The sequence below is a fragment of the Rattus norvegicus genome, chromosome 17 (genome assembly GCF_036323735.1).
Source record: "Rattus norvegicus strain BN/NHsdMcwi chromosome 17, GRCr8, whole genome shotgun sequence".
NCBI classification, from domain to species: Eukaryota; Metazoa; Chordata; class Mammalia; order Rodentia; family Muridae; genus Rattus; species Rattus norvegicus.
The window spans coordinates 40668392-40683351 of NC_086035.1; the positions used below are offsets into that span (position 1 = coordinate 40668392).

Genomic DNA, 14960 nt, shown 5'->3' on the forward strand with positions numbered 1-14960 from the left:
GCCGGGGAGGGGGGCGAGGGGGGGGAGAAGGCCTAAATGCTGCGCGTGCGCACTGAGGCGCTAGAGGGTGGAGGTAACACTTGCTCTTCAAGGTCTTAGGCAACCGGAGCACGCGACCTTTCTCCGGAGCGCGACCCGAAACCCCCCAGGCTTGCAGACTTGACGGTCCACGTCCTTGTACTTTCACAAACGTCTCTTCCAAAGTTCATTCTCGCAGAGCCCAGACTCTTGCTTTGCGTCCACGATGAGCAACATGACCCAGAATCTACGGGAAATAATGAAGGTTATGTTCAAAGTTCCCGGTTTTGATAGAGTTTTGGAAAAGGTATTGTAAGGCGAAGCTTCTGGTGATGGGGACGAACCTAATAAAACACCTTAGTGGCCTGTCAAATGCAGGGGAAGTGCGTAGATTCTCATCGAAACGTAAATAAGCTTGTTTGGTTTTTCAAACCAGCAAACTGTTGGAATGCGCCGAGGAAAGTCTGTATGTACCATTAACGAGACACTGGAGTCTGCAGGACTAGTATATGGGAATTATTTCTTGTGAGGTATAAGCTCCAAGTACGTTTGAGGTGCAGAAGTGAATGAGGGAACAACCTGTACCTGTGTTGTGTTTCTTGGTCTTTCTGTGTAACAGGTTGTCTGAAAACTCATGTAGGCTGATCTAGAATGCTACAGAGCTAACCAGGACCAGTGCCTGCACCCTGTCATTCCACATGAACTAATATACTTTATTATTTTCCAGACTTTATAGAAAGCCATTGTGTTTTATAGGAAACAATCCTTAATAAGTATCAGTAGCAGAAGTCAAGCGTGTGGTATTGTTGAAAAGACACTTAACCTGGGAACTTGGAGACTTTTTAATAAGTGTTTTAATGCATGTACGTCTATTTTTCTGATTAAGAAAGAATACTTGGAAATTTAAAAAGAATGTGGGTGTGAAATATAAATATTAGTCAACTACAGGCATTCGAAATCTTTCTCCTGAACACCCCTTCTCGGGTTGTTTAAGTATGTTCATAAAGTATCAAAAGTAGGAAATAACACTTAGGTAAATGTATTTAATGTTTGCCAATAGGAAATATTTTTAAAAAACAAGGGCATCATTTGACAGTGACTTTTGGAAAGATAATATTACCTAAAAAGAATTTTATTGACCAAAGAGGGAATTTTAATTCTTTTTTTTTAGAAAAACAAAACAAAACCATCTTTCTGAGAATTGGGATGTAGTTAATAGCAAGCTTGCAGGCAGGAGTCCTTCATTGGTAGGGTTCCATAGCTACTTCTCCTTAAGCTTTCCTCACCCTTGTGGGTAGTATAATATTTGGAATATTTGTTTTTTTTTTCTATTTAAACAGGGTCTCTCTGTGTAACCTTAACTGTCCCAGAACTTGATATGTGGATATGATCTCACAGAGGTTCATTGGCCTCTTGGGTGCTGGGATAAATGGTGTGTGCCACCACGATTGACTGTTTTGTGTGAGATAATTTTGACATTGGTTTGATTGCCTTTGAGTAACTAGTTAAAATTCTCATTCCTAAGTCCAGCTTGGTGGTACCTGCCTGTAATCTCAGGATAAGGGAGGCTGATATAGGCCAGTGTGTAAGCTAGTTCCATAAACAAATCCCTACTACCCCCACCAAAAAATAAATTATTTTTTAAAAAAGCTATTTTTAAACACTTATTTTTTAAAAAATCAGCATAAATTTCGCATTTATAGTATGAATGGCCACACTGCACAAGTCTTTATAGGTAGCAGCTAGTGGCTGTTAAGCCACACGGGTTGATAAAATAAAATAAAATAGTCATTGAATGGTTGATAATTTGATTTACAACAGATAAAAGGTCATGTGGGATGAGAAGCTAAGACTAAAGTATATATTTTTGTATAGTGGTTTGTATATGTATATGTGTGGGCTTTGTGGTTTCCTTTGTTTTGTTTGAGACAGGATCCTGGCTGGGCTAGAACTTGTATTGACCTTCCATGCCTCTGTCTCCTGGTGTGCTGGTACTACTCATGTGCTGTTACCAAAGGTCCATAAAAGATTGCTATACTTGCTAATTTTGCAATGACTTCGGCATCCTGGTCAAGTCTAACTGCCTTGATTTCATAAGCAAAACAAAATACCTAACACTTCCCTTTCCAATTCTTTGTCCTCATGTGTCTCGGCCAGTAGAATGCTTGCCTAACATGTACAAACCCCTGGATTACATCTCTAATGTCACAGAAAATCAGATGTGATAGGATACTCATGTAATCCCAGGAGCATACAGGCAAGTAGAGACAGAAAGGTCAGAAGTTCAAAATTGTCCTCAGCTTCATACCTAGTTCAAGGCCAACCTGAATTACATAAGAGGCCTTGTCTCAAAAGAAGAAATATAAAAGAAATTATGTCTACATAAAACATGTTTTCCTACCATGTAACTTCCCTGGGGAAACATGAACAAATATCTATTCACCCCAGGTAGGGTACCAACAATGGGCCTGCTAACATAGTGAACTAGTGAGTGTTTTAGAGTCCAGATCACTCGGAGGCAAGTGGATCACTGAAAAGCCCACCCCTCCTTGAGTGGGACTTAATAATGCCGTGTCTCTGAAGTGCCATACTTGCAGAGGCAACCCGGCTAGCAGGAAGCTGTCTTCCCTCCGTTCTTGCAAGTTTTGTTTGCTTCTAAAAATGGAGTCTTTCAAAATTTTCCAAATCATCTAATTAGTGGGAGGCTTTGGAAATCCAGTCACAAGGGCATACAGTTTACACACCATGTTAGTAGAATCAGACATACTACCACATGTTGGTGAATAAACCTGGGCTTCACAACGCATTCAAACCAGAGCCTGCAAAAGAGCTTCCAGCCAGATGCAGGACAGAAGTCCTTGACCTTGCCTTCCTTTTAGAAAGATTATTCCATGTTGTAGATAACGTGGACTTTATTCTAACACCCTCTTTATAGGGACATTTGAGTATGAAGAGTGCTGGAATTCTCTTTAGTGCTTATAACGTTTTAGGTTCTGCAAATAAAGCAAGAGACTTTCTAGATTCCAACCAGAGGCTTGGATATTTTCATCAGCCTTCTCTGGCTGCCTCCTTTGGAGACCTATCCAAGGACACATTTACAGTAATTCATAGATTCTAGTTGGCCTTTTCAATTCTAAAATTGAGCACTACTTCATTATATAAAGCAGCATGTTTTCTGAAACATTTTTGTTCATCGATTATTTTTTGAGAACTTCAAAAGGAATGTATTTTGATCGTTCTCACTCCCTTGTTCTCCCCTAACTCCTCCCAGATCCACTTCCTGCTGCCTCTCAATTTGATGCTCCTTTTTTGTTTTATTTTGTTTTGGATTGGTTTTACCAATTCAGGGTCTTTCTGTGTAACAGCCTTGGGTATCCTGGAACTCAACTTTGTAGATCAGGCTGGCCACAAACTCACAGAGATCTGCCTGCCCCTGCCTCCTGAGAGTTAGGATTAAAGGCTTTTGCTACTGGGCCTGGCAGCCTTTTTTGTTATTTTTTGCAACTTTAGTGAAGGCTGTCCTGGAGCCCCCTGAGAAGTCTAGGCTGTAGTCTTGACATTGAACTCAGAGATCCTTCTGTCTCTGTCTCCCAAGTGCTGAAATTAAAGGCATGCAGCATCATAACCAGCTTTAAAAAAAACAAAACAAACAAACAAACAAAAAACCATTAAGTCCAGTTTTATGCTGTCCATATACTCCTGAGTGTGGGGCCATCTGCTGGAGTGTAACTGGAGTTTACCCTCCCTCGGAAGTAGTCACCTCTCAAGAACTCCTCAGCTGGGGTGGAGACTCATGAGCCACTTTCCTCCACGCTGCAGTGCTAACCAACTCGATTCTGTGAAGGACTTACTCTGACACCCACCACTGCTGAGTTCATGAGTACATTGACTCTGTCCTGTGGGGAAGACACTTGTACTTTAGAGACTTTTTTTTTTAAATCACAGTTTTAATGGAATAAGAAACAGAGCTGTTCTGACATCTAATGGGCAGAGACTAGAAGTGGTGATCAATAGCCCACAGTGCACAACTTTGCACCTCAGCGCAAAGAATTACCCAGTCCACGTGGCAGCAGAGCTAAGGTGGAGGAATCTTGACTTAGGCTGTTCTGAATTAAATACTTTGCCTTGAGTCCAAACTGGTTCCATTGCTAAACTGTCTTTTCTAAATATATGCTGTGTCCTTACCCTAACACCTCATATATTGGCACGTGAGAGACTGTACCTTTCCCCTAAATCTCAGGTTACCAGTTGCTATCTAAGGACGTGGGGCTGTTACACAGTGGGAAGTGCACACACGAGGCCCTGGGTTCAGCTCAGTACCAACAAATAACTGATTCTGTATATTATTTTTCGTTAGCTGGCATATCACTCCTGGACCATGGACCATCTTAGTATTTTATGAAAGAAGGTTGACCCTCTGGTCATGTAAATGTGACACCAGAGACTTAAGGCAAGCAATACTTTAGGTTTCCGAAGTTTTTATTTTGTGAGGATTTGTGTATGTCTGTGTATGAATATGTGCTTGTGAGAGCAGTTTCCATGGAGGCCACAGAAGGTATTGGATCCTCTGGAGCTGGAGTTATAGGCAAGTACGCCTTGGGTATTGGGAACTGCACGCTTGACTTCTGGAAGAACAATGCCCATTCTTTTTTTTTTTTTTTTTTTCTTTTTTTCCGGAGCTGGGGACCAAACCCAGGGCCTTGCACTTGCTAGGCAAGCGCTCTACCACTGAGCTAAATCCCCAACCCCTTCAATGCCCATTCTTAACAGCTGAGCCATCTCTCCAGCCCTGTACTTGAAATTTTTGAGATAGGGTCTCATGCATCCTGGCTTTGAACTCACTTGCTCTGTAGCTGAGGATGACCTCGAACTAACTCTTGAAATCAGCCTGCCTCCATCTCCAAATGCCAGGATTATAGGTGAATTACCGAGCCCAGCATGTTGGAAATCAGTGAATCAAGCATCGATGTTATTAGGCAGATCACTGGGAAAATAAATGAAGGAAGAGGACTATGCTTGTCACTCAAACATGGCTATCTGTAATAGCATTTGAGGTTAGATGGTGAAGTGGGTGGAGCTTGAAAATGGTGTAACAGCATGAGTCCTATATATTTAACCCATGAGTAGATAAGGTGCTGGCAAGAGACTTCACACTGAAGGCCACATAGAAAGAAACAGAAGATTGTGTGTGCATGTGCATGTGGAAGGCTTCTTTTTTCTTTTGAAGCAGGGGTCTTACTGTGTAGCCCAGGCTAACTGTGGACTCACAGTTCCACCTGCCTCTGCCTCCTGGGATCAATGGTATCCACAACATAGCCCAGCTGAAACGATGTTTTTAATAAACTGAAGAGTCCAGTGTGTCAGAGTTGACTTAGTTCATGCCAACCTACAGAAGTCATTCAACTCCTGGCATTTTGGGAATGGAACAGACTTGGGCTCCAAGCAGAGGCAGGAGGTTTGTTCCAAGTCCAGCCCAGCTCAAGCCTGAGCTATATGGTGAAAACCTGTCACTAAATAAATACATAAACAAACAAGAACACTGCAAGACACTGACTGAAAGTGAACACAGCGAAGTTCTGGAGTGAAAAATCTGTCACCAGCTTTGCTCTTGTCATCTTAGCCAAAGCAACGCTCCAGACTCAAAGAGAATGTGTTTGTTGTTTGTTTCTCAAGACACTTTCTCTATGTAGCCCTGGCTCTCCTGGAACTCACTGGGTAGACCAGACTAGCCTGGAACTCACAGAGATCTTACCTGTCTGCCTGTACCTCGAAAGTGCTGGAGTTAAAGGTGAAAGGGAACTTTTAAGGACTAAGCTTTTAAAGAGCTGGCATGTATTAGAAAGACAAAAGCAACCTGCAAGTTGTCCTGTCCACAGGCACTCTGACATATGCATACAAACCAATGAGTAAAATACAACGTTTAAAGAACAAACCTCCAGGAACTGCTCAGATTTCATGACTGTCTGGCTTTTTCCTATCTTCGATAACTGGCCTGTATAAGAATTTCAGGTATCGTTTTCCTATAAGCCTTTCCTAATCCCTCATAAGAACACAGCTTTGAAAGTGAGGTACATTAAAACAAGGAAATAAAGGCTTCCTTTACTTTAAAACGTATCTACTTCCAAGAAATCTGTATCAGACTAGTCATGGTGGCACACACCTATGATCTCAACAATCAGGAGGCTGAAAGAGATGATCTTGAGTTTGAAGGCAGCCTGAGCAACACAGTAAGACCTCCTCTAAAAGAAAAGAGAGAGGAGGCAGGGAAGCAAACCTCCATTCATGTGGTCAACAGTAACTTCCCACTGCTGACTTTACATGCCTGACTTTAAGACTGAGCTCTCCAAAAGCAGGCATTAAATCTCAATCACGTAGTTGGGGCTGGTGGCACATCTGGAAGGTAGACAAGAGGATCAGGAGCTCAAGGTCATCCTCATCTCTGACTCCTTGAGACTTAATCTCCAAACAAAAACGAAACTCATTCCTTTGGCCCTGCCAATCCTTTACTTAAAGATTCAGTGTTGAGTATAGCTCACTGACAGAATACCTGGTCAGCATATATAATAAGGCCCTGAGCTACATTCTGGGCCTCCCTGCTATGTAGTATTGGTTTGTGAGAACATCCTGTGACTGGGCCCTTTACTATAATATAAACAAGCAACCCTGAGTTTTTTCCTTTTTAATTACCAGTTGTATAAAACACAGCATTGTTTGAGGTGGCTTATATTGTTTCAGGCTTTTCCCCCACCCCTTTATGGTCTTTGTAGAATAAAAACTAGTAGAAGCTACGTAGCCTTTAATTTTTAAGTCATTGATTGGAATTCAGGAATTGTAGAGTGTGCCTATAAGCCCAACACAGGGTGGAGGCTGGGGTGTGTGGGGAAAGGTTTCTGAGAGATAGAGTCAGACTGGACTGTCTCAAAAATTAAAATATTAATGACAGGAGGTGTGATGGCGTGTGTATCCTCAGCACAGGGAATGGCACTATTAGGATTTGTGCCCTTGTTGGAGTAGGTGTGTCACTGTGGGCATGGGCTTAAGACCCTCATCATAGTTGCCTGGAAGCCAGTCTTCCACCAACAGTGTTCAGATGAAGATGTAGAATGCTCAGCTCTGCCTGCACCATGCCTGCCTGGATGCTGCCATGCTCCTATCTTTTTTTTTTTTTTTTTTTTTTTTTTTTTTTTTTTTTTTTGGTTCTTTTTTTCGGAGCTGGGGACCGAACCCAGAGCCTTGCGCTTCCTAGGTAAGGGCTCTACCACTGAGCTAAATCCCCAGCCCCGCCATGCTCCTATCTTGATGATAATGGACTGAACCTCTGAACCTGTAAGCCAGCCCCAATTAAAGTTGTCTTTTATAAGACTTGCCATGGTCATGGTGTCTGTTCACAGCAGTAAAACCCTAAGACAGGAGGTATGTGGAGGTGACATACCTGGAACAAATCTCAGATCTCACATATGAAGTGACCCTGAAATGGACTACTGAGTATATCAGCAAAATAGAAGTTATCCGCATAGTGTTTAACAACTATATATCACATAGTCAACATTTTTGTCAAGCCACATGTACTACAGAGGTCCCAGGATATTAGAGGCGAAAATGTCCTGCAGTCCAGTGAATACATAAATGAAGAAATAAAAGAAGAAAACTGTAGAAAAAAACCTCTAAGAAAATTCACAGTAAAGCGATTGAAAAATTTTCTGCTCTCAGCAAATCCTTAAAAAGAGAAAAATGAGGGTACTGAGGAATTATAGCTCAAGTGGTAGACTGCCTGGCCTGCACAAAACCCTGGGTTTAGTCCCCAGTACTGTATACTCCGGGCAACTGGGCATGGTGGGCCCAGCTGTAATCCGAGCACTCAGAAGGTAGAGGCAAGCTCAGAAAGAAGTTAGAGGTCATTATACATTTGTCTGGGAAAAACAAAAATGTGGTCTTGATAGCGAAAGATTTTGATAGAGGAATGTTCCCAGTGTATGACCTGCTTGCAAGCAAATCTGTGATGTGGGGAAAGGAAGAGGGAGAGAACAAGCCGGTTCATGGTGGCACATACCTGCAGTTTCTGAAGCAGGTGCTGGAGGAGGGAAACAAACCATGCCTGCCACCATAGACAGACCTCTGAAAGGACTTCAGAGGGAACACTGCCTTTCCATGTTTGTATCTTTTGTACAGTGTTCTCCATTCTACCTTGGAAATCGGAATTCAAGCAGAATTTCACTTGGCCGAATTCTATTGTTTCACTTCTGCATTCTGTTTAAATGGGATTCTGATTTAAGCTTACTAACACTCATAACCTGATGAATGACTAAACGTGTTTAAGTTGTTTTCAACTATTCATTGATTTATGCAGAAAACTACCCTGCTTATATAAAAATTTAAACCTTTTTATGGGTAATTATAAGATGACAGATTCTGGGAGTCAGTTGATAGAAAAGGTTCAAAGAGCCAGGCCTGTGATGCCATGATTCAGGAGGCTAGGGCAAGAGGACATTGAGTTTAAAGCTAACCAGGACTACATAGACTCTGTCTCAATATTAATATTAAATAAATATTCAGAAGTCATCAGGAGGGGTTGGGGGGTGGCTTAGCTGTTATGAGCACTTGTCACTCTTGCAAAGGACCTGGGTATGGTTCCCATTTCCCATCCCCACATAGTGACTCACCACCATCTATAACCTGGGGATTTTCTGACTAAATGGGCAGCAGGCATACTCGTAATGCAGACTCACACAAGACATTCAATTACAAAAATAGTAAATTTAAGTATTGAAAAATACATTAGGAGGTCCTGGTATGCACAACACTGATTTTTTTAATATTTATTTTATGTGTACATTTTCCTATGGAGGTACCTGTGGAGACCAGAAGAATCTTCTGAAGCTGCAGTCGCAGGCGGTCGTGAGCTGCTCTGTGGGCACTAAGAATGAAACTTGGGCCCTCCGCAAGAATATCAAATGTTCTTACCTGCTGGGCTATCTCTCAGCCCACTGATCTGAACTCTGCAAAGTGAGGAGGAGCAAAAAGAAAAACTCAAAACAAACAAACAAAACATTGGTTTGGGTTTGTTTGTTCGTTGGTTTTCTCTCTAAAACCAACTTGTGTTCCTGGCATACAGACCCAGAATCAGTGGTCCAGTTCTCAGCAGGCAGGAATCTGAGGGTGAGGGATCTGTGACACTCCTGTCACAGGTCACTCTGAAAGTTGGACTCTGTCAGAGGTTGAGCTAGAAAATAAGCTGTTCTAATCCAAAGAATTAAGTAAACAAAAATAAAAGCTATTTATACAAATGCTAATTTCTACCATTAACTGGCAAGTTAAGTGGATTTTGGAGCCCACCTTTTTAGGCAGATTCTGTTTCTGCAAATGACTTTTTAAAGACAATATCTTAGAGCTGGACATACACGCAAACAAAATACACACACACACACACACACACACACACACACACACACACACACACACGCACTTTAGTTAAAGACCAAGGAGCTGGAGAGACAGCTCTGTGGCTTAAACCACATGCTACTCTTGCTGAAGACCTGACTTTGGTTCCCAGCACCAAGGTTGGGTATGGCTTACAACTGTAACTCCATCTCCAGACTGTCTGACACCCTGTTCTGGGCTCGGAACCTACATGCATATGCATATGCTTGCAGACCCACACATAGAAGCATAATTTTAAATAAAATACCTATTTTTAAAGAACTCACTGTTGTAGCCCCCCTCACCTTGATTCAGCAAGTCCTCCTCCCTTGGCATGCATGCTAGAGTCGAAGGTGTGTGCCTCTGTACCAAGCTTCCTGCTTCAAGATCATTCTTGCCATGCACTTTGTATTTGAGCTATTCTAATACAACAGGATTAATGTTCGATTTTTTTTCTTTTTACATTTATAACTTAGGTGACACTTGTCTCTGCTGCTCCTGAAAAGCTAATCTGTGAAATGAAAGTGGAGGAGCAGCACACTAATAAGTTTGGTACTCTCCACGGCGGCTTGACGGCAACCCTTGTGGACAGCATATCCACCATGGCTCTAATGTGCACAGAAAGAGGGGCACCCGGAGTCAGTATTGACATGAACATAACGTATGTACCCAGATGCCATCCCAGAGGAGTTAAAAAAAAAAACCCTGATACTCATTTCAGATAACTTACACTGTATTGTTTAAAGGATAATGACAAAAATCTGTACATTTTTGGGGACAGGTGTCCCTTTTTGTCAACTGTTTTCTCCACAGTTGTTTAAACTCATGATTTATAACTTTGATAGAGTCCTTAAAAGTATCACTTGTAAGCACATTCCTTTGGTCCCAGCAGAAACAGGCAGATCTCTGGGTTCAAGGACAGTTTTGTCTACAAAATGAGTTCCAGGAGAGCCAAAGCTACACAGAGAAATCCTTTCTCAAAAACAAAACAAATCAAAAGGCTATCACTTATGCCAGCACTTGGGAGGCAGAGACAGGTGAACCTCTGAGTTCTATCCAGGCCGATTGGTTTAAAAGCATCGAAACTGAAAAAGAAGTATCACTAATTAGCAAGATGTGGTGCTTTAATCCCAACACTTGGTAGAGACAGAGGATCAGAGGAGGTCAAAGCCATCCCTCCGCTATGTGAAACCCGGTGTTCCCCACTCCTATCCACACCCAGCCCCAAGAAAAGTGTGAATGGCACCTGGAGGAAGGTTTTTGCCAGTTTCCATGTATCACCAAAGTCTTGCAACAAGGTGAGCACAGGTGCCAAGAAGGGATCCTGAATATCTCCTGTGACTACTGTTTAAATGACACTGTAGTGTGTGCTCTAGACCTCAGCCTGTCACTATTGGAAATAGTGTAGAAGCCATTATTCCAAAATGGAAATTTTGAGTTCTAAAGCTAGGCTGGCAGCTCATGTCTGTAATCCCAGCACTTGGGAGGTTGAAGCAAGAGAACCTTCAGTTCAAGGTTAGCCTAGGCTACAAAACAAGATCCAGTTTCAAAAAACCTCAAACCATATCAGTTTCTCTTAAGCCTGGGAGTAAACTGAGAGTTCAGTAAGGAAATCACAGGACAGCGTATAGAAGACAAGATGGACAGCAAAGGGCCTGTGCTGAGCCACGTTCAGTGCGCCTTACTTCACCTTGTGTAGTGAACGAGCCCAATCGGAGATATGTTTGCTTGAGGACTCTTAAATGGGTGGAAGCGGTGGAGAGATAGTTCAGTGGTTAAGAGCTTAACGTTCTTGTACAGGACCTGAATTTGGTTCCTAGCACCCACATCAAGCAGACTGACTGACACCTCTGGCCTCCTTGGACAATTATATGCACACATCCACACAGGTAGACGCATAATTAAGATAAGACGAGCTGGTGGATAAGATCATAAACAACTTGTGAGGCCAGAGAGCTGATTTAGTGGGTAAGAGCCAAACCTGATAACATGAGGTCGAACCCCGGAACTCACATAGAAGGAGAAAACTGACGTCAAGTTTCATGCTGACCTTTACTCAAACACCATGATGTGTACAAACACACACAAAATAAATGCAAATGTAATAATTAAAATAGCAATTGCTTGTGAAGTAGATCTTGACCTGCATGTTTTAGATAAGGGGCCTGAGCATTTGTAGATTTGCTATAGCATCCTCATGAATACAGGACAGCTGTATATGCCATTTCTGATGGCTAGAAACTTCATATTTGATGTGTATGTATCAGAGTACATGCATGTATACCACATACATACAGGAGCCAGAGGTTGGAAGAATCGTCCAGCAGATCCCCTGGAACTAGAGTTACAGAGAGTTGGGGGCTGCCACTGTGGGTGCTGGGAATTGAACATGGATCTTCTAGAGCAGCCAGTCCTTTCACTGCTGGGCCATCTCTCTAGCCCACTCCTTGTAGCTCTTATACTGTCATTTTGCAGTTGAATAAAGTATGCCAGTGAGCTATAGACACCCAGATACTTCACTTAGGAAACTAAGCAGACTAAATGAAAGCTAGAGGTATTGTTCAATGGTTTCAAATAAATATAAAATAGAAAACTTTTTTAAAGGCATAGAAATACCATTTTTATGTGAAAAAAAAAACCACATGGATAAATGAAGGATGGATCAGGTAGAATCTCATGCAGCCCAGCCATTTGGATTTGGTACCAAAATTACTCGTAGGTTACACAGGAAAGCTGCTAGGAGTTTGTCACAGTCTTTCAACAGTTCCTTGCCATTAACTGTATTTAAACCTGTTTTCTTTCAAGGTACATGTCACCTGCTAAGATCGGAGAAGAAATAGTGATCACAGCACATATTCTGAAGCAAGGAAGAACGCTGGCATTTGCCTCAGTGGATCTGACCAACAAGGCCACAGGAAAATTAATAGCACAAGGCAGACACACAAAGCATCTGGGAAACTGAGAACATCGGGATGACCTGAAGACGCCCAACAATGCCGAGTATAGTATATTTCAATTTTCTGAAATAAATGATCAAAACCAGAAGTAGCAAAGGAAGTATTTTCTTTTTTTGGGGGGGGGAGCCCTAAGAAACCAAAATGAAACCAGTATGAAAGTTGGGAGGGGCTTTTATTTCTTCTGAAAACAGAGTCTCAGACTGTCCTGGAATTATGAAGACCAGGCTGGCCTGTAACTCAGAGCTCTGCTTTCCTGTCTCTGAGTCCTGGAACTAAAAGGGTGCACTACACCACCGAGGTGGGTGCATCTTTTTCTTTTAAAGCATCTTGTTTAGGTGAGGTGCCTGATAATTGGATAAAGTTCTTGGCTCAGTGTTTTTGGTTTTGGTGGTTTGAGTCTGGCTTTGTAGCACCAGGATGGTCTTGAGCTCAGTCTTCTGCTTCAGCCTCCTGAGTGCTAGGATTATAGGTAGGGACCACCTTTGTGCCTAGCTAGTTTGTTTTGGGTCCAGTGAGACTTTTTTTGGTTTTTAACTTTTTATTTGTTTCCAGTTCCATATCATACACCCCAGTCCTGCTCTCCCCCTCTTCACCCTTGCAGCCTCCCACCCAAAATAACACACACACAAACCAACAAAGCATAGAAAACATGGAAGCTGTAGTATGTCAGTGTGTCCCACTGTCCACACATCACTTGGTCTGGTTTGAGGTCTCTGGCTTCTGTGACACCATCAATATTGGATCCTCATCTGGACTCCTCCCAGTTCTCCTGTTGTTAGTGTGTCATGGGATCCTGCAGCTTTGGATCAACAAGACTGTCCCTTTCACACATCCTAACCATTTGAAGATGGTATAAATTTTGGGGTGGGTCAATTCAGTCCTGGATCTGGGCCTAGGCAGTGGCTTAGCTGGTCAGCTCTCACCAGCACAAACTCTCTATCTAGTACAGCTAGGCCACTCAATGGCGCCATCTACAGGAGACAGGGCCTGCTCACCTGCACCCATACCTCCAGAACCAGCTCTACTGTGCTGCTCAGTCAAGAGGTGGGGCCCACTAACCCAAATGCTGCAGACTGTGAGGGGCTGGCCCACCAGAGCCTCTGTCATCAGGACCAGCTCCATTATGTTGCCCAGTTGAGGTGCAGGGCCTGCTCTCCCAGTGCTACAGCCAGTAATGGGGCAGGGATAGGTCTCATGACCCTAGGGCCACTCACCCAACCTCACTACAGCTCACCCCCCACCCCACCCCACAGCTCTACCATGCTGCCCAGACAAAATGCAAGGCTTGCACTACAGGCAGCAAAGAGCAGGGCCAGCTCACCCACTTTCAGGACCCCAGGATTGCTGCAGGTGAGGGGAAAGGGAAGGCATCAACACTACACATGTCACATCATGGCAGATGAGTGGCTGGGCCAGCTACCTCTTTTGCCCTCAGGGTGGTTCACTTGTCCTCCACTCCCCTGCAACCAGTGTTGGGTTTGCTGTGCTGTCCAGGCAAGGTGCTGCAGCTCTGAGAGGCAGGGATAGCGCTCCCAAGCTCATGACCAGTGTGCAGCTTTCCTGACTGCCTGAGGTGGTGAGGAATGGGGTGTTCAGTGTTTTTAGAACGGGTAAAGAAGCTAGGAGGATACTCTAAAACCGAGTCTGGTATTGAACTAGATAAACTGCTAGATGTCACACCTCAGAAATGCCTTGCAGGTGTAAAGGTTGTTAGCTCCCAGCATACTTTTTGGAGGAGCCACTTGGTTCAGATAGTAGCCTTCTTCACGTGGTGGAAGGGGGAGTTAGCAGAGAAGACTCCACCTCCAAAAACCATTACCTGGGGCCTAAGAGTTTAGAAGACACAGGCATCCAACATAGCAATAATCGATCCTTAGTGAAATTTTAGGTCTTTCTCAGCTATAAAATACTGTGCCATTATTTCCCACTTTTATAAGAGACAGGATTATCAACTACCAAATGGATAAACATGGCACAAAATTTTGAAGCCCCTGAAGATAGAAATACCATTCTCAGCCGATTTAGAATGTCTAAACCTGACATCTTTTGTATAGAATGAGTCCCTTTGAAGTTCACATCCTACTGTATTGAAGTTAGCATATTAGTGCATTTCTCAAACATCTCAAAAATTAGGACTCTTGCTTTCTTTTCAGTAAACATCAAAACTAGAGTGGAAAGACAGAAAGTGGCTTTCAGTAGATTGAAATGAGCCAAGTAAAAAGTTGTCTCTCAGCACACCTATAGACACCTCAGTTGTGGACAAACTAGAAACCTATCTTGATTTCTATTTCTTCCAACAAAAGGACCTGTACACTCCTTGTAGGAGCTGGTTCCAGTGCTGGAGGATAGGACACTGGGAAGTTCTGATTTATCTGTGATAGTGCTTCAGAGTCTTGCATATCAAGGGTGGTGGGGAGGGCTCAAAACCTTAATGGCCACATCATGTGACATGGCTCACAGAATGCTAAGAATAAGAAATATCTGAGGGTTAATTTGGAAAATCTCCTTTGCAACCAGAGGCAAGGTAACCAGAGCACCACCAGCTGCTCTTCCAGCACTTACCCTACA

General features: G+C 43.0%; 1 protein-coding gene across 1 annotated transcript; it reads left to right on the forward strand.

The window, feature by feature from the left end:
• The first annotated feature begins 12 nt into the window (after positions 1–12).
• On the forward strand, positions 13–12485 carry Acot13 (acyl-CoA thioesterase 13). Its single transcript, NM_001106111.1, has 3 exons — positions 13–325; positions 9912–10096; positions 12241–12485. Exons 1-3 carry the CDS (start codon positions 245–247, stop codon positions 12395–12397), a joined length of 423 nt encoding a protein of 140 aa, NP_001099581.1. The 5' UTR covers positions 13–244; the 3' UTR covers positions 12398–12485.
• Positions 12486–14960: the final 2475 nt, after the last annotated feature.